Source organism: Oryza glaberrima, chromosome 3, assembly GCF_000147395.1.
Source record: "Oryza glaberrima chromosome 3, OglaRS2, whole genome shotgun sequence".
Taxonomy (NCBI): Eukaryota; Viridiplantae; Streptophyta; class Magnoliopsida; order Poales; family Poaceae; genus Oryza; species Oryza glaberrima.
In genome coordinates, this window is record NC_068328.1 from 29,473,761 (window position 1) to 29,493,315 (window position 19,555).

At 42.6% G+C, this 19,555-nt stretch overlaps 1 protein-coding gene across 1 annotated transcript; it reads left to right on the plus strand.

Annotated features, from left to right (window-relative positions):
* The first annotated feature begins 7,659 nt into the window (after nucleotides 1-7,659).
* LOC127766091 (BEL1-like homeodomain protein 4) lies at nucleotides 7,660-19,097 on the plus strand. Its single transcript, XM_052291121.1, has 5 exons — nucleotides 7,660-8,497; nucleotides 8,678-10,144; nucleotides 11,479-11,864; nucleotides 13,664-13,724; nucleotides 17,983-19,097. The coding sequence occupies exons 2-5, from the start codon at nucleotides 8,765-8,767 to the stop codon at nucleotides 18,532-18,534; spliced, it is 2,379 nt and encodes a 792-aa protein (XP_052147081.1). The 5' UTR covers nucleotides 7,660-8,497; nucleotides 8,678-8,764; the 3' UTR covers nucleotides 18,535-19,097.
* Nucleotides 19,098-19,555: the final 458 nt, after the last annotated feature.

Below are 19,555 nucleotides of genomic sequence, written 5' to 3' on the forward strand. Positions count from 1 at the left end.
CACTGGACGAGGTGACCAAACGCCAGGCTTGATTTCGGCCAGGTCAGGTGCAGATTGCTTGAAACAAGGGGAAGAAGAGGTGAGCTAGCTATATGCGCACGTGGGGGCAGCCGTCTTGTCACGTGACATGGGGGCCAGATGCCAAAGGGAGAGTGGGCAAGGATCTTTGGATGCTGTTGGTGTGGTCCTAGTATTTTATTTTTTTCTCCTCTACCATTATTAATTTTTCCCCCTATTTCTTTCTTGCCATCTCTTTCAGTTTTTATGCTGTCATCGTCATGGGTACCAGTGTCCTCTCAGAAAATTGTGTGGCAATTTGGTATTTTTAATTGCACGAAAAATGATTATACTTTGTAAGGATGCCATCACTCGCTAGAATAGATATTACTACCATGCATTTTTATCCTAAAAAAAAAAGAAAGAAGAAATAGGCAGGCTCACGTCGTAGCTACCACTAGGACCATCGATGTGGATCTCTGTTGGTGATGGCAAGACATCCTCGGACTGAGGTCAGGGCAGCAGATGCATGGAGCACAACACTGAGCACCACACCAGTGTATACTCTTTCCATCTTACTCCCTCCATCCCATAAAAAACCAATCTAGTATTGGATATGTCACATTTTATTATTACAAATTTAGACATATCTCTGTCTAGATTCGTTATAATAGGATGTGTCACATTCAATTCTAAATTCGTTTTTTACGAGACAGATGGTGTGTAAAATATAAGGATTTTATATATATATATATAATTTATATTAAAATATATTGACTCCTACAATAATAATTAATATATCTGTAGACCTCATCTTATCTGGTGCACTTTCCGAAGACACACATCCCTCACCACCCGCATGACGAATTAGCTCAAAGTTAATTGGCAATTGAATACTCCAGTTAAAGACGCAGATTGCGCGGCTAGCATCATTATATTTTCTCTCATATAATAGCATATATGTTTTCTCATTATATTATTCAAATATATTAAAATGAAAACATAATTTTAAATTTTGCAATAACTTTACAAAACTACTAGTGTGTAATATTTATATTATATTTTATATACGTGTTAGTTATTAATTATTTTTAATATCAAATTTTAGTTATTTGTAAATTATATATATTTCTATATGGACTCTAGACTCGTCTTTTAATATTTCTTTTTTTTAGTTCAGAATTTTCTGTAAATTTTGTTTCTATATAGACTCTATGCTCTTCTTCCAATATTATTTATTTTTATTTCTGAATTTTCATATTATATTTTATATACGTGTTAGTTATTAATTATTTTGAATATCAAATTTTATTTATTTTTAAATTATATATATATTCCTATATGGACTCTAGACTCGTCTTTTAATATTTCATTTTTTTAATTCCGAATTTTCTGTAAATTGTATTTCTATATAAACTCTATGGTCTTCTTCCAATATTATTTATTTTTATTTCTGAATTTTTATTATTTCTAATTGTATTTCTATGTGGACTCTAAACTCATCTTTCAATATTATTTAATTTTTAATTTCGAATTTTAGTTACTTCTAAATTATATTACTATATTGACCTTAAACTCTTCTTCCCATGTTTTTCTTAATTTCGACATTATTTTTAAATTGTATTTTTATATGGACTATAAACTCTACTTTTAATTTTATTATGTTTATTCCAAATTTTAGTTACTTTGAAATCCCTATATGGACTCTATACTCTACTTCTAATATTCCTTATTTTTTTTATTCCGAATTTCTATTTTTTCTTAATTGTATTTCTATATGGACTCTATACTCTACTTCTAATATTCCTTATTTTTAATTCTAAATTTATATTATTTCCTAATTGTATTTCTATACGGACTCTATACTCTACTTCTAATATTACTTATTTTTAAATCCGAATTTCAGTTATTTTCTAATTGTATTTCTATATGGACTCTAGTCTCCTCTTCTAATATTCTTTATTTTTTAATTCCGAATTTCAGTTATTTCCTAATTGTATTTCTATATGAACTCTAGTCTCCTTTTCTAATATTCCTTATTTTTTAATTCCGAATTTCAACTATTTTTAAATTATATTTATATATGAACTCTAGTCTCCTCTTCTAATATTCCTTATTTTTTAATTCCGAATTTCAGCTATTTCTAAATTGTATTTCTATATGGACTCTGTTTTTTCTTTTTCTCCGATTAATGTGAGAATTTCTAAGCCATGAGAGCGAACGTGGAGGCTCCTTTTTCTATTACTTTAATAATATAATAGATGTTATTTCAGAAAGTTACAGGCATATCGAGTAAGAGGCCAAACCATGGACTTTATTCATACAAAGAGAACGAGGAGGGAGAAGGGTGTACTAACAGTTGGTTGGCTGAAAAGTGCGAGCCGTTAAAAAAAAAGGAAAAAAAGGGTAGTATTTAGAGGTTAATTTAGTTGATTCCGCAACTTAAAAAGACATTTTTTATGACAAATATAAAAGCTAAAAAGACTTTGTTTTAGACGGGTAGAAATTATTTATTTTAGGATAGAGAGTGAGCATGTCGTAAGCAAAACTATTTGGAATGTTTGCCCATACTGGAAGGTCGTTCTGCCAGAGCTAGCTACTGCTAACTCAATAGCGACATCACCCGTATATTGATATAACAGATATGCCCGGCAGATGAGAAATTTGTTCGTTTGCATATGATGCAGCCGGACCATTGAAAGCGTCATTTTCCGTGCCTGTAAATGCATAAAAGAAATGGGAGTAAAGATTAAGTGAAGAAAATGGCAAAACATCGAAAACAATAAACTAATATTGCAAATGAGTAAATTAAAGGCAAATAGTTTTTGTGGCTGAAGGGAGGACACCACACTCAACTTTGTACCAAACTATTGATCTCTCTCTTGAGGAATTTGCTAGAGTATAGTATGATCAGCATCATAATGTTTCAGCGCCGAACACCATCCAGATACTATGCTATTAGTTTGGTATAGCTAAGTTTCATTAGTTGCGTGCACCGACTAGTTCAACCCAAAAACTTAAGCTTTATATTCCAACACTCTCCCTTACACGAGGTCCCCTCAAGCCTTTAGCCTGGAATAGAAGTGTGCTGCAATTTTTATTTAATTACACGCCAGCCAGGATTCGAACTCAAGAACTCTGGCTCTGATACCATATTTAGTTGCATGTACCAACCAATTCAACCCAAAGACATAAGCTGATGAGGAAATGTGGGCAATTCACTTTATATTCCAACAGAAAGCATGTTATTTTAGGCAGTAATTAAATTAGTATTTTGAAAATTTGAGAATCATGATGATACATGAAAATTGTATGTTTAGATCTGAATGAAAGATACTTCTATAATATTGTTTAGTACTAGTTTTATACCTATCTTAAAAAAGAAATTTTAATGAATTTTGGGGGTTGTGTTTGTCTGTGTTCTAAAGAACAAGTTTCCATCATAAGAAGAGCTACTTCGGAATCTTTTTTTAACACGATAGAAGCATAGACGTGCATATAAACATGTAGATGCAAACACTCTACGAGCACATCCAAGAAACTAGATTGGTGTATCTTGAGATTTACGAAGTCACCGTAAATATACTGTTGTTAAAAGATACGTCATCTACCACTGAAAAAATAATTAGCCGTAAATACAAGCATATGCGTTAGGTATAACACTTGAACCGGCTGGACATGTTTGTAAAAAGAACTTATAATTCCAGTTGAGTTACCTTCGGTTCATGATTAGTACGGTATTTTTAATGCCCAATAACTGCTAGGCTTATGGTTAGCCAAACACATGAGAGTTCACTGTCAACCACACCCCAATGATATTTTTCATATAAGTGGACAATACTACATCCACATCAGTTTTAGATGTATGTAACAACACTCTTATTTAGTAGTACAATTTTTAAGAAATACTTATGTATGGAGATGTCATTTTGGTTTGAAAGCTATAGTAGCTCAAGATAAGATGTTTTTTTTAAAAAAAAAGGACCCTGTATCAAAATGGTATGAATCGAAATACTTCTCACCATTTCCATATAATGACAGCCATAACTTCATAGGGAAAATAATAACAATAACAATACAATATTGATGGTTTTTGTAGGTTCTTCTATGGGGCCGGACGCCATACCAAGTCTACTGTTCTAGTTGGGTCAATTTCCCCTGTCTCTTTTTCTGAATCCTTAAAATGTCATATATATTATGTCAAAAACTGACAGGACACACTACTATCTACTTGACATAATACGGCGTTTGTTCCTGCCAATTATAGATCGACGCAAATAAATGGTCAGCCCTTGAACAAAAGTCGTTATGCTAATACAGTATGTCAATGTGCACACTGCATGCACGAGCCAAGGTACAATCTGTACAGCGTAGCATCGATCACACATATTCAGGTTTCGATTAGATATGTGTGACCTATCGATCGATCCCCCTGAAACTTGGTGCTGTCCTTGCTCTTGCAGACACCACTGCTGATCGATCGATCGATCGATGGATGCATCATCGTGGTATATTAGTCGCCATCTCTGACAGGTGCACCAATTTATGTTGGTATTAAAACGTGTACTGCTTCCTCGCGTGCCAATTGTGGCCTTGTCATTTTCAGCCCAATTAATACTCCCTCCTCTCCATCAAAAAAGAAAAAAGAACCCCGCAAAAAAAAAAGAAAAAAGAAAATCCCCTCCAATAATCTTCTTCAGGAATCGTTAATTAACCAACGTACTCTAGCCTCTGACTTGGCTAAAAAGAACAGGTTAAAAACGCTAACAGACATTAATTAATTAACCAATCACACTAATCAGCCATCTTAACGTCATCAAAGAAAGAAAAAAAAAGTATTGATGGTGCGGTGGTGAATGTGAGTACACACTTTAACTTAGTAGAATTTAAATCTTGATATTCACATGATATTTATTATTATGGCGCACATACTCGCGTGTGGAGAAAGGCGTGTGAGTTTACGTGGTGTTGTGCGCGTGCGCGCGCGTGTTTCATATAATTGAAAAAAAAAAGATAAAAAAAATTGCTACCTCCGTCCTAAAATATAATAGCAACATACTACGAATCTGGACATAATACCATCTAAATTGACAGTAATATGTCCCAACTAATTTTAGTTTGTTATATCTGTGACAGAGGGAGTATAATCCAATGTAACAAAAAAAAAAGGGGACAATTTAGTTTTTACCCCCATCTTGATCTCTAATATTGATTTTGCCCCTACTTTTTAGGGTTTTCGTTTTTGTCCCCACTTTCTTGAACCGAAAGATACTTTTGCCCTGTTTTAGATGGAGCGATGTTAAATAGGACATTTATACCCTCTCCTATAACTAATCATTGATTGTGTTTTTGCCCCTATTATGCAATGGCTTTGGAAATTTATTTTTGTGAATATGTTTAAAATTAAATGACAGATTTTGACATTACAATTTGGACAAAATTTGAATTTAATGGAATTTTGACATAAATTGAACAAAAATTTTGATAAAATTTCAACAACATTTTACACAACCATATGAAGTCATATTGTACCTCACAAGTATCACAAAAGCATGACAACATAATCTGGAATGTTTGACTGCGCAGCAAGAGAGGAGAGATAGCCTGGAAGGGTTAACTCTTTCACAGGGGTAAAAAAGTAAATCACTAATTCAAAAAAATCTTTATATCCTGCCATAAACCCGGTCCCACTAACTTCCATCCAAACCAGGGGTAAACGTCTCTTTTGGTTAAAAAAAGTGAGGGCAAAAATAAAAACTTTAAAAAGTAGGGGCAAAATCAATATTTGAGATCAAAGTGGGGGAAAAACCAAAATTGTCCCAAAAAAAAAAAGAGAAAGAAGAAATGGAGAAAGGAAAAAAAAAAGTCTAATCCCAGGAGAGAAAAGGAAGAAGCAAACGAAAGCAGAGGGGGAAAATAAAACGAAAGAAAGATAAGAGAGAATGAAAGAAAGAAAGAAAGAAAGGAACAGGAGGTCCCCGTGTGCATGCGAAGCGAGAGATCAGAGGAGGCTATGGAGAAAAAAAAAAGAGGAATAAGCAAAAAGCGCATTTGGAGGGGTTACTCTTTAATGTGACAATTTGGAGGCGCCTCGTCCACAAATCCTCCCCTCCTCCCTGCCCCCATCATATTAACCCCGACCCGGCCTAGCAACCGCTACCGACATGTGGGCCCCACCTGCCCCATGCCCCACATGACAGCGTCACCACCCTGTGGGCCCCACCGTGACAGGGGGAGACTAGGATCGAGTTTGGTGCCGGGTCCAAATCACAGCGGCCCAATTATTGATCGGGACGGCACTGCCCCGATCCAACGGACGGCTGCGATGGAGCGGGTGGACGGCCGGACGGACGGATGGATGGATGGGATGGACGGACGGATGGAACCCAGCCCAGCGGCCGACAAGCCCCGCTATCGCGTGGCTGGACCACCCGCCCCCGCCGCACGATGCGGATCCGACGGTGCAGGAGAGCCCCCGCCGTTTTCTCCTTATCTGTTTTTTCCTTTTAAGCTGGGGGTGAAATGACCGGTTTGCCCCTGGATCGGCCATCGCCATTCTGGAAAAGTCAAAGATGCGACCTGGGATTAATTAATTAAATTACCTTGGCTTCTCTGTGCTTTTTGCGCTGTGCGCGCGTGTGCAGCTAGGTACACGTACTTGATCGAGGGCAGTACAGTCTAGTACTCCTTGGCTTAGCTTAGCTTAGTTTCTTATGTGTGATTAAGCTGCAAGAGCTCTCTACTATGTCTCAACTGCCTCTTAATTTAATTACTTATTAATCGATTAAACAATACTAGTGTAACTACCAGCTTAGGTTCAAGTCAACACGATGAGGAGGTAAGCAATGGGAAGTGTTCTTTTTTTTTTTTTGGGGGGGGGGGGGGGGGTGAATTAATCAGTGTTGGTACTAGCTCTTGCTGTTGTTGGAGAGAGGTAGATTGATGGATGGATTAATTTGGCCTGAATAGCTAGCTTAGCTATAGCAAGTTTAATTTAGCCTAGGTTTACATTGCATTACGTTACGTTTACCCTTCGTGGTTGGGATCGATCAGCAAATCATGCGATCGAGCAGGAGGTGATTTCGTTTTCTGGTTCATTAAATAGGGGGAAAAAAGGAGAGAGTTTCAGGCCACTGATTAAGCCTTAGCTAGATTAGATATTTCTTGCTCGATCGATGTGTGTTAAGTTCTTCTTTTTTTTTTCATCATAAAGCAGAGATGCAACATAAGGCGCCCGTTAGAGCTATCAAACACACATGAAAAAGTTTACATTTGCTGGGGTCAATTCGATCCCCCCTTCTTTCAAGTGCTGGTCAATTTGAAACGAAAAGGAAAAGCTAGAAAGACACAGAGAGGGACACCTCTCCTCTTCTTCCTGTCCTCCTCGCTTTCTTTTCGGTTTTCACCATCGATCGTCGTCGATCGGTACCACCTCGCTATATATATTAACCTACCCCTTTTTTCTCTTTCCAATTCCAAAACCTGAATTTCATCAAGTTTCTCTGCTGCTTTCTGCTGGATAACAACGTACACACAAGCTATAGCTAACTCAGGTATATATCCATGTACACCTACCTAGTCATGTACTACTACCACGTCGCATGTGCACATGCGCGCACACACACACACAAGCTAGATGCTGCTAAGGTCTCTATAGCTAGTGAAGTGAAACATATGAATGGCTGATCTATCAATCACTAGTATAGTAGTAGTAGTAGTAGCAAGGACTACAGTAGTACTGATCATGTTAGCTAGAAATGAGGGTATGGAAGACAAAAAAAAAAAATGGAGGAAAGGGAAGGGAGAGGGAAGAAAGCAAGAGGAGAGGAGAGAGAAGGGGAGACAAATAAAAACAAGGGTACGACATCACCAGCACCAGCAATAATAACTTAACCATAACACAACAACGACGCCGATTATTAAACGTACTCGCGAAAGAATAAAAAGAGAGAGGAGAAGAAGCTATAGGTGATACCAAAGAAGGAGAGAAAGATAGAGAGAGAGAGCAACAGCGACCTTTTGCTGCAAAGCTTTGTTGGGTTTGGGCTCCCCTTAGCTAGCTCTGTCCAATTCCAATATCAGCAGCAGGAGGGATCAGCAGAGAGCAGGAGAAAAAAAACTGGGATTTTTTTTTTATGCAATCAGCTTCAGCTGCAGCTGCAGCAGTGGTGGTGGTAGTAGTAGTAGTACTGGTGGTGTAGTATATTAGCGTCCTTGCCCTGGCCTTTGCGTGGCTCTTCACTTTCAGAAGGCGATTGTACAAGGCTGCTTCTGTGCCCGACCAGACAAGGGAAGCTAAGCACCATCACCAGCAGCTACTAGGTGGAGGAGGAGGAGGAGGAGAAAAAAAAATATAGAGTTAGTCACAGCTCAGGCAGGGAGAGACAGAGAGAGAGAAAGAGATTTTTGAGAGAGAGAGACAGACATGGAGAGGAGGAGGTCTCGGAGGCAGCAAGCCTTTCACCCCGTCTCCGAGATAACGATGTACTCCTCATCTTAGGTAAGCCTACGCGTCGACCCAGCCAAAAGCTATAGCGATTCGGCTCTCGGTTTAATTCGATCTCGAGTTGTGTTAATTTTGCTGATGAGTTTGGATCTTTTTTAGTGCAATTCGATCGAGTTTTTTTTTAAAAAAGGGGAGTTGCTTGTTTGTTTTTTTGGTTGGTGATGATGAGCTCAGGTAGCTGCGGAGGAGGAAGAAGAAGAGGGGTTGGTTGTTGTTGGCCGGAGGAGCACCGCCGACGATGGTGACAGTGGCGCCGCCGGCATGGGAATAGCGGCGCCACCGTGTCAGCCAGGGCAGACCACCACGTTCGTCATAAGCCAACCCACCAGCAGCAAGAGCTCCCCGGCGGCGATCGTCGTCCGGCCGCCGGCCACGGCGAGTTCTTCTTCTATGTCCCACTCCCAGGGTTTCCACCAGCCCAGCAGCGGCGCCGTCTTCGGCTTCTCCTCCGATGGCTTCGACGGCCGCCCCGGCTCCGGCCAAGACCACCAGCAGCACGAGCAGCAGCAGCAGCAGCACGTGGCGCAGCAGAGCCGCCGCGACAAGCTGAGGGTGCAAGGCTTCGACCCGGCGGCGGCGGCGGCGGGGCACGGGTTGCTCCCCATCGAGGGCGACGAGCATGGCGCGGAGCCCGGCGCCATGTACGACCACGCGGAGGCGGCGGCGGCCGGGGCGTCGAACATGCTCTCCGAGATGTTCAACTTCCCGTCGCAGCCGCCGACGGGGCCCTCCGCCACCGAGCTGCTCGCCAGCCAGATGAACGCCAACTACCGGTTCGGGTTCCGGCAGGCGGCGGGTTTGGCCGGCGGCGAAGGCGGTTGGTTCGGCGGCGGCGGCGCGGCCGGCCGGACCGGGTTGGTGCTCGGTGGGGCCAGCTTGGGTTCGTTAGGTGAGACGTCGTCGCCGAAGCAGCAAGCGGGCGGCATGGCGGGCCTCGCCGCTGACCCGGCCGCGGCGATGCACCTGTTCCTGATGAACCCGCAGCAGCAGCAGCAGCCGTCACGGTCGTCGACGTCGCCGCCGCCGTCGGACGCGCAGTCGGCAATCCACCAGCACCACGAAGCGTTCCAGGCGTTCGGCGGCGCCGGTGCAGCAGCGTTCGGCGGCGGCGCGGCGGCCGGCGTGGTGGAAGGCCAGGGGCTCTCCCTCTCGCTGTCGCCGTCGCTGCAGCAGCTGGAGATGGCGAAGCAGGCGGAGGAGCTGCGCGTCCGCGACGGAGTGCTCTACTTCAACCGGCAACAGCAGCAGCAGCAGGCGGCGGCGGCGGCGGCGTCGGTGCAGCAGCAGCTCCCGATGGCATTGCACGGGCAGGTCGGCGTGCTGGGGCAGCAGCTGCACGGCGGCGGGTACGGCGGCCCGGCGGGCGTCGCCGGCGTCCTCCGCAACTCCAAGTACACCCGCGCGGCGCAGGAGCTCCTCGAGGAGTTCTGCAGCGTCGGCCGCGGCCAGATCAAGGGCGGCGGCGGCCGCGGCTCCGCCCCCAATAACCCTAACTCCAGCAAGGCCGCCGCCGGCGCCGCCTCCAGCTCCGGCGCCGCCCAGTCCCCCTCGTCGGCGTCCAAAGAACCCCCTCAACTCTCCCCCGCCGACCGCTTCGAGCACCAGCGCAAGAAGGCCAAGCTCATCTCCATGCTCGACGAGGCACGTATCCATCTCTCTTCCCCTCCTGCATGCATGGCTTTCTCCATATATTCTCCTCCACCGACACATCGCCGCCATGCATCCGCCGACGTCGACGACGACGACGTAGAGCTACCACTCCAATGGCGGCGGCGGCGGCGATGTCACTGGCAACCTTTTTGGGTTGTCGTCACGGCGCGAGTCCCAAGAGATACGACTAGTTCTTCTCAAGTCCATCTCTCTACTAATCCCCCAATCATAGCAACATCATCGATCCCCAAGCTCGTAGCCCGCGACCGAATTTTCGGTTTCTTTTTTGTGGCGGTTGTTGGCACCGCGTGCGTCTTGATTGACACCATAAATTAAGTTTTCACCATGGTTTGCCAATGGCGATTAGTTTAAGCCGCATTTCTCTTTCCATATCGGCTAGGGCCTCCACAAGGGGAAAGAAGTACGGCTCCCCTTTCGCCCCTTAGCTGCTGCTGCTGCTAATATCATATTGAGAGACCCCATGATCTGCATATGTAGGTGTGATACGTGTTGCGTCACTACCAGGTGAAAAAGTCTTTTATATGGGAGTAAGATACTAAGCTACTTGCATGCGTGATTATGATTTTCTGGTATGTGTCGTCAATTGGGTTGGTGCAAAGGAGGCATTCAATTAATCCATATCAGTCTATTTCAAACATGCAATTGGAGTTCATGCACAGTGAGGAACAACTACTGGGAGTACGTACTGGATTGATTTTCCATTATCGAAAAGAGAAGATCAGAGTGAGAGTGAGCAAGCAGCTAGCAGTGTCACATGTCAATGGCGATCGATCAATCGATCGCAACTACTAGCTTGGTTGAGCTAGCTGGTAGTAGCAAGCAAGAGCACAGGAACAAAGCGGCACATGCGAGTGTTAGCCGCGTGGGTGTGCAAAAATGCATGGCTATAGCTATTCTCCAAAACGGCGGTGGGCCTCATCCGTCGTTGGGGCGTTCGTTTGTTCGTAGTTTAGCTTAGCTAGCTTGCACCCATTTTCCTTCATAATTATTGTGCCAGCGACATATGCTGTCTTAACTTCTGCGCCCCAATTTTTGTTTGTTTGTGTCTCCTTGTGTCGATCGATCCTCCAAGCTACTATACTATATACCTCGAGTAATTATTTCTTTGATTTTATTTGATTCGGTGGTTGTCTTTGATTTTTTTTTTTCAACTTCGATTCGGTTTTTACAGTTAGCTAGGTCGAGGTGTATAGGTACACGATTGATTGATTGATGATTACTCCATATGGATGAACCAAAAAAAAATGCATGATTGTTATGGTTGGGATGGTGTGGTGATGATGGATGGATGTGGATCGATGCAGGTGGACAGGAGGTACAACCACTACTGCGACCAGATGCAGATGGTGGTGAACTTCTTCGACTCGGTGATGGGATTCGGGGCGGCGACGCCGTACACGGCGCTGGCGCAGAAGGCCATGTCGAGGCACTTCCGGTGCCTCAAGGACGCGATCGCGGCGCAGCTGAGGGGGACGTGCGAGGCGCTGGGGGAGAAGGACGCCGGCACGGGGTCGGGGCTGACCAAGGGGGAGACGCCGCGGCTGCGGGCCATCGACCAGAGCCTCCGGCAGCAGCGCGCCTTCCACCACATGGGGATCATGGAGCAGGAGGCGTGGCGCCCCCAGCGCGGCCTCCCCGAGCGCTCCGTCAACATCCTCCGCTCCTGGCTCTTCGAACACTTCCTCCACCCGTATGTCCCATTCTTCTTCCCCTTCCTCCTTTACATACATACATCTTCGGTCTCTGTCGTCAGGCAGGCGGAATTATGGTATCTCCTACTTCCTCCGTTTCAAAAAAAACGATTCTAGAACTGGATGTGACATACTCTAGTACAATGAATCTGGATAGAGGTATATCCAGATTCGTAGTACTAGGATATGTCACATCCAGTACTAGGTTGATTTTTTTATGGGACGGAGGAAGTATTTCGTTTTTAATAACAGGAATGGTTTACATCTCTGGCTTCTAGTGTTGCACGTACAGCTAGAATAATCCCATATAGCCATGCATGCATTGAACACTTCCTCCAACCGTATGTCCCTCCTCCGTCTCCTTACATATATCTCCGGTCTCAACCCGTATGTCCCTTCCCCCTCTCCTTACATATAGATAGACGGAATTTTAGTATATTTTTCTTTCATCCTCTGCTGTTAGGTTTGTAGCCAAATTCTTCCAAGCATACTATACGTGATCAGAATTTTATCTCTATTTTCTTTTTAATAATTGAAAGGATTTACATCTTCGGGCCAGGGCCGTTAGACACGCAGCTAGCTAGCTAGAATCCCATATGGCCATGCATGCATGGAGCTAAGGCAGCTGTTGTTGCCGGCAGTTGCATGTTAGGATATGATCATTTGGTGGCGATGTTGAGCTGCATTGCGCTGTGCATGGTGGTGCATGCCGTACGTTGGCGGCATGGTAGGAGCGAGTAGGGGAGGGGGGAGTAGTAGTACCACACTGCACTCATCACGGGCAGCTTCTGCTTTGCTTTTGCTGCTTCTCTCTCTCTCTCGCCTCTCTTTCTGGTTAGCTGCTGACTGCTGCTGCTGCTACGCTTTAGCAAAAGCAGTAATTTTTTCGAGATCTACGCTATAAATCAGGGGCAGCATGCCGGGGACTGTACATGTGCGCCTGTGTGTATATTCCTCTCATCCCCTCCCTTTTGCTTCCGTCCTCTCCCAGATTTTACTTTCCCATCATTGCAGAAATTTACCTTTTTTAGTTTTACTGCGGTTAGTGTACGTATGCACGTAGCAGCAGCAATAGCAGCTGCAGCGAGCACAGTACACCAGGAATTCTTCCTCCATCTCCTTTGTGCCAAGCTTTAGAGAGTGCCCATGCAAACAAAAGCTTAGCTCAGCTACATGCCCCTACACCGTACTACATGGCTCTCTCTGCACTGCACAGCCTGCATATCTGCAAAATATTCTGCGTGCCTAGGAGAGCCTTTCTGCAATGCCTTGCCGTGCCACGCATGCAGCAGCATGATCTAGGTTAGTTTCTGAGCTTTTTTACAGCATATTTTTTCAGGCTTTCAGCTCCCCTCATTCATCCTGCCTGCCTGTAAAACCCAGATCTGATGCTCACTTTGCGCATTGCTGTGATCTGCGAGAGGATCAAGATGGCAGCCGAGGGGAATATATCTAGGAATCCGTTTTGCTTCTCGTTGTTGCTGTTGCATCATATTCTTTGCATGCAGGGGGCAAGCCAGCCACCACGCATGCATGAATAGCTAGCAGAGTGGTAGTAACACATGCATACATATCAGTGTGTTTTGTGCGCAATTATAATGCGTCTATGATTGGTGAATAGTAGTGCTCCTGCGCAGAATGCAGCAGCTAGCTAGCTGCTGTTCCTGAATGCTGCTGCTGCAGTATCAGTAGATAGTGCATGCAGATTAGCTGCAAGAAATGCAGCCTTTTGGCGAGTGGTTTTCTCTGTGTGCTCACGCGTGATTTCCCGTGCTGTGTGTGTCTGAATGTTATGCAGGTACCCGAGCGATGCAGATAAGCACCTGTTGGCGAGGCAGACCGGGCTGTCCAGGAACCAGGTTTGTACACTTGCTTTGCTGCTGCATGCATGCAACTGTTGCACTAGCTGTGTACTATTGCGTGGAATTTATCAGATTCTTTTTCTTTCTTTCTTTCTTGGCTGCAGATGCATATATATGTGATCTAAATATCATATCTACTAGCTAGCTACTAGTCTATAGATACCGCACTGTTGGCGTTTGTTAGCATTTTGTGTTTGTTCCTTTTTTGCTTTTGGTTTCTTTTCTGGTCTGCGTCAGCTCTAAAACATGCTGAGTAAAAAGATAAGTGCTGTTACTGCGCATGCTTACATGCATGCAGTTTCTTATCCCGTGAAGGGTAAAACCGGGCCCTTGAGAATATTGAGTAGGAAAAATCTTGTCAGGAAAAATTCACACAATATAATTATAATAATGCTCATATGTCTAAGCTACTCAATTCAAGAACAAAAATCGTAGTGCAAATATATAGGAGCCATATCACAAATAATAGTTCATAATTGGCTAGCATATATCACAATTAATCTAAGTGTACCACGCCATAGCATAGCTAGCACAAAGCAAACATATATACCTAGACGCCTTGCTAGAACTCAGGTTACTGTATTCGTTACCAATAGTCCATAGCTTGTTCCAAGCCAATCCCATTGTTAAACTAAAGCAAAATTTCATTACCCAAATTCTAGATAAAATCGAGGAAGTCTCAAATTTGGCATCCATACTAAATCATGAATGATTTTTTTTAAAAAAAACAAATCAAGTGAAAAACAAGTTATATATACGCCTTACCACAATCAATCTAAGAACATAAGCTACCACCATAGTTTGTTTTACCTATCACTATGGAAACCAACATTGTTTCATACATCCCTTTAACCATTTTTTTTACAATTATGCATCAACATAACACTAGAAGTACTTTTGAGAAATCTATTAACTCCTGCCGTCCCAAAATAAGTTTATTTTTTTACATGAAGCTAGACATAGGCTATATCCATATTCATGTAGAAAAATAAATGGGAGTTATTTTGCGATGGATGTAATATAGTATAATTCCCATTTCATGAGAATATATAAATCCTATCTGGGTTAAAATGTAAATTCCGAAACAAAGAGTAAAGAAGGCAACCAAATATATAACCATGACAGACTCTATTGATCCTCATTTGTCAAATAGCTATGGATAGTTATAAAATAATTATTAAAATAATTGACAACATCCATATGGCATATACATATATTACGTCCTCCAGAAAATTTGAAGTTTAAAATCAACTCACACATCGAGATTTAATCCACAGTATCGTTACTAATCACATTCCATTTTTTTTCGTTTTTCCCCTCAATGTGCCAATCAATTTTAAACTAGAGTTTTTGGTTGTGCTATCTGAATAACATTTTTATGTCATTCGGAATTTTTCATAACCTTTTTGCCTTGCATTTGAGAGAACAATTGTGTGTGATGGGCCGGATAGATTGTCCCCTCTAGAGTCCCTTAAACTGGGTATAGGCTTAAATGCTTAAACCTTCATGTATGCCCACAGATGCATATATATATATATATATATATATATATATATATATATATATATATATATATATATATATATATATATATATATATATATATATATTTGGCATGTAGAGATGTGTGAAGGGTACTCCAGTTCTCTTCGAATCCCCTTATCTCAGTTCGTCTCTATTTTGTTTTCTTCCTTTCTCGTGGTCCCTTCACAAGTGCCATTCCTGTCCCAGCCACTTCTACACATGCAGTGTACTATTTACATTGATACAGAATCATTTTTCCCCCAAGGAATCGACATGGCAACTTGGACCCTATATATACCATGACTTAATAATTTCTTGATACAAGAAAAAAAATCCTCTGCTCTTGCCCAATGTGACAACGCAAGGACGGTCCCAGATCTTCAGCTCTTGTCCAGTGACCCCTTCCAGTCCTCTTGAGCTAGCTAAGCTTTATGCATATGCATGTGCATGTGGGCATACATATAGCTAAATTGATCTTCATTTGTTTCTGGGTTTTTTTTTTTTTTTGCCCTTGTGCTTTTATAACAGTTATAACTCGATCAATCAAGCCAAAACACCTGAACTCCTGCCTAGCTATACGAGGAAAACAACTTCTCTTGGTGTACCAAACAATACTAACCAGGAAAATCTTTAGTATAGGTTAATTAATTAGGATATTTCTTCGGTTGCACCGTATGAGCCACAATTATTGTGTCTAGCCAGTAGGTACACCGATGATTCCAAGTTCTTGTGGTATCCAATTATATTGTTTATGTATATAGGAGTAGCTAGTAGTGCTGAATCTACTTTGATCCATATGGAAGGATATCTCTCCTTTTAAATTCAACATTTGATCTAACTTTCTCAGCGCAAATATTGTTGTTTTCTGGAAGGCTTTGATTACATCTAATTTGTCAACATTGTTGTATACCTGCAAAGCACTTAATAATAAGCAACTGCTGGTACACTTTTATGTAACCAACCATACATACATGACTTCATCTTCAAGCAAAATGTCTAGTTTGTCCATATGTTTTAGTTTATTTGTCTTTAGTGCCATCTACTTTCGTTTTCAGAGTACCTATATGTGCAAATAATTAAAGTACGTAGCTAGGAATCATTTGCTTGCAAGAACAGGGAAGTGTTTTTACTTGACTCAATTTCTGCAAAGAATGTAAAAGTAACTAAAAAGGTTTTACGGGCCTAACATCGACAAATTCCCATATTAGTTTGCAGCCAGTTGCCAATGCTGGATTCTAGCTATATAGTCCATGGTAGAGTCAAGCTACGGCAATAACTAGAAGATTGTTGGGGACCAGTTGTTTGTGTTTTTTGCTTCGTAAGTTAACTAAAGTATTAGGTTATTATTTATCTCTATTGCTATTGTGCATTCAATTCTTTAATCTGTATAGTGCGGATCTACCGCCCGACGACCCCGGGCAGCCACCCGGGCCCATTGGCGGATAATCCATTAAAATTTCATGTAATTAGAAAGTTTGAAATAGAAGTTTGGTAGTAAATACTAACTATAGTGAAGTTTGCTCGGTCCTAACATATTTCTAGACCCGCTACTGGTCGGGAAGGATATTTATATGAATATTCTATCCTTTCTCCAGTAACTTTACTTTTTATAGCTAAAAAAGGATGGCACATAGTGTCGCAAATGAAAGTGTTAAATTTTTCATCAAAATGACTAACATTAATTTCTACCACTTTATAGAAGATATTGTTAAGCAAACCTCTTTTTTTTAAAAAAAAATATTTCTCAGGTGACACCAAAAACAAATATTTCATGCAATGTTATAGCTTATTAATTTGCACTGTCTCCTGATGTTTGGTTTAATTTGTAATCATTAGAAATAAGTTCATTATTTTGGGGGGACTTGTGCAATTTCAACCAATAAGGACTTCAGCAAAGGATTTCATGTGCCCCACCATATCCTTAAGAGCCCATACAGGATCGTTTCTTGCCATACATATATAGTCGTAGTTCTTTTCTTTTTTTAAAAAAAAAAAGTTCGCCAGAACAAAACTAATGCCCGTCATGCATATATTATATGTGATGAAGTTTGTGTGTGTTCTCTAGCTAGTTGCTTACTCACATAATTGTTTTAAATCAAGGTACTTCTACTAATTTATAAGTTCGAATAATTAAAAAAAATCACCTTTTGTAATTTAATTAAGCTAGGGGCATCAAAGTATAGTTATCAAGTTTTTAACCATTGTTTTTCAGTTGGCAAAGAGATGTTTGCCCTAAAAATAACCTATCAGCTTAATGTTCACTTGACTAATTAGTTCATTATTCCACAATGTTTCAACAAATAAGTAAGCAAGTACAAATAGCATAATTTGCATGCTAGCTAGGGGAATGCATTATCATGCCATTTCTCCATCCTTACCATTTTACAAAGCATATATGTATATTATATACCCATCCAAAAAACCAGAACAACTGCACATGTTACAAAAAGAAAGTGGATCACCAAAGTAACAAAGGGGCACCAAATGAAACAAGACAAAAGGAGGATAAAACTAAAACATGACAGTTAGGAGAGAGTGAGGAGTTGCCTAGCTAGCTAGTGTTAGCCCTACACGTCCCTGCACACATGCATGCATGCATGCACGAATGGCGCCATTGCCCATGCACATGGACCATGCATCATGCATATGGCCCCCATTTACGTACGTGTGCTACTGTGTCTCTCACTGCAATAATTCCTTTGGTTGGATTTCAATCAAAATGTGTGTGCAGGTCTCGAATTGGTTCATCAACGCCCGTGTCCGGCTATGGAAGCCCATGATCGAGGAGATGTACCAGCAAGAATGCAAGGAGCTCGAGGGCTCCTCCGGCGCCGGCGACGACCCCTCCGGCGCCGACGACACGCACTCGCCGACGACCACCGCCGCGGCGCATCATCAGCACAGGCACGGCCAGCTAATGGTAGAGCACGGCGGCGCGTCCAGCGGCGGCGGCGCCGCCATGTCGTCGCACAAGCACGAGCCCGGCGTCGTCGCGGGGCCCTCCTCGTCGTCGGCGGCGGCGGTGGCGGACGCCGCCTTCGTCGGCATCGACCCGGTGGAGCTCCTCGGCGGCGACGGCGCGGCGGCCGACGACCTGTACGGGCGGTTCGACCCGGCCGGCGCCGTCAGGGTGCGGTACGGGCCGGCGGGCGCCGCCGCCGGCGCCGCCGCGGCGGCGGCCGGCGACGTGTCGCTGACGCTGGGCCTGCAGCACGCCGGCGCCGGCAACGCCGGGCCCGACGGCATCGGCCGCTTCTCCTTGCGAGACTACAGTGGTTGCTGATCATTTCTGCATACTACACACCTACCTATCCATCCATGATTTGGCTCATCCATGCATTGCACTTGGAGCACTAGAGTGAGAAGAAGATCTAGAGAGAGAAACAAAAAAAAGTTACAGCAAGGAGAGAGAAATTAAAAGAGATCAAGCATCAGAGAGATCTCTAGAGAGAGAGATTAATTTGCAAAATGGTGCCTAGCCTTGGAGGTGATGGATGCATATGCATGCATGGGATGGGGAGAAATATTAATATGAGAGAACTCTCCTTCTTTTTTCCAAGATGATTCTTAATTTAGCTAGATTAATTCCTTTAGTTTAGGCATTATTGTTGGGGGGTTAAGGATAATTTGTATACAGGAAAGAAAGATAGGAGGAAGTGTATGTTATAGATTGTTTAGTCACACATTTTGTTGTTCTCTCTGTTGCTTGCCCCCTCTACATCTTTTGTTTTTGTCAGTTTTTGGTCTTGGTGTATACTTATTAATGTTCTTTCCATCTCTGTAACTAAACATAAGAAACACATACATACATACGTAAATACATATATATTGGTAAACATTGGGATATATATGTGTGTGTGTGTTCACATACTTGGTAAAATTAAAGATAGACAAAACTTCAGTACAAGAGTGTGGCCACGATTGGCTGGCATGTACCTGCAAGTTGAGCGTGCATCTTTTCCTTTGCCCCATCTTTTTGAGAAGCCAATTGATGCCATGTCGGGGTACGATTTTCTTTTCGAATCCATATACAGCACCCATTTTGTGCTCTTCTAAAAAATATACAGCACCCATTTAATTAAAAGATATATATATCTCCATGAATAGAGACACTGGTGGAGAAACCATCTTTGATCGGTCGACCAGATTTCACAATAGTCCCGGTTATATTAAAAACCGAGACTAAAAATATCTTTAGTCCCGATTTTAAAGCTCTAGTGGTACTTTTCAATCTTTAGTACCGGTTGGTGTTACCAACCGGGACTAAAGATCTATTTGTAGTCCCGGTTGGTAACACCAACCGG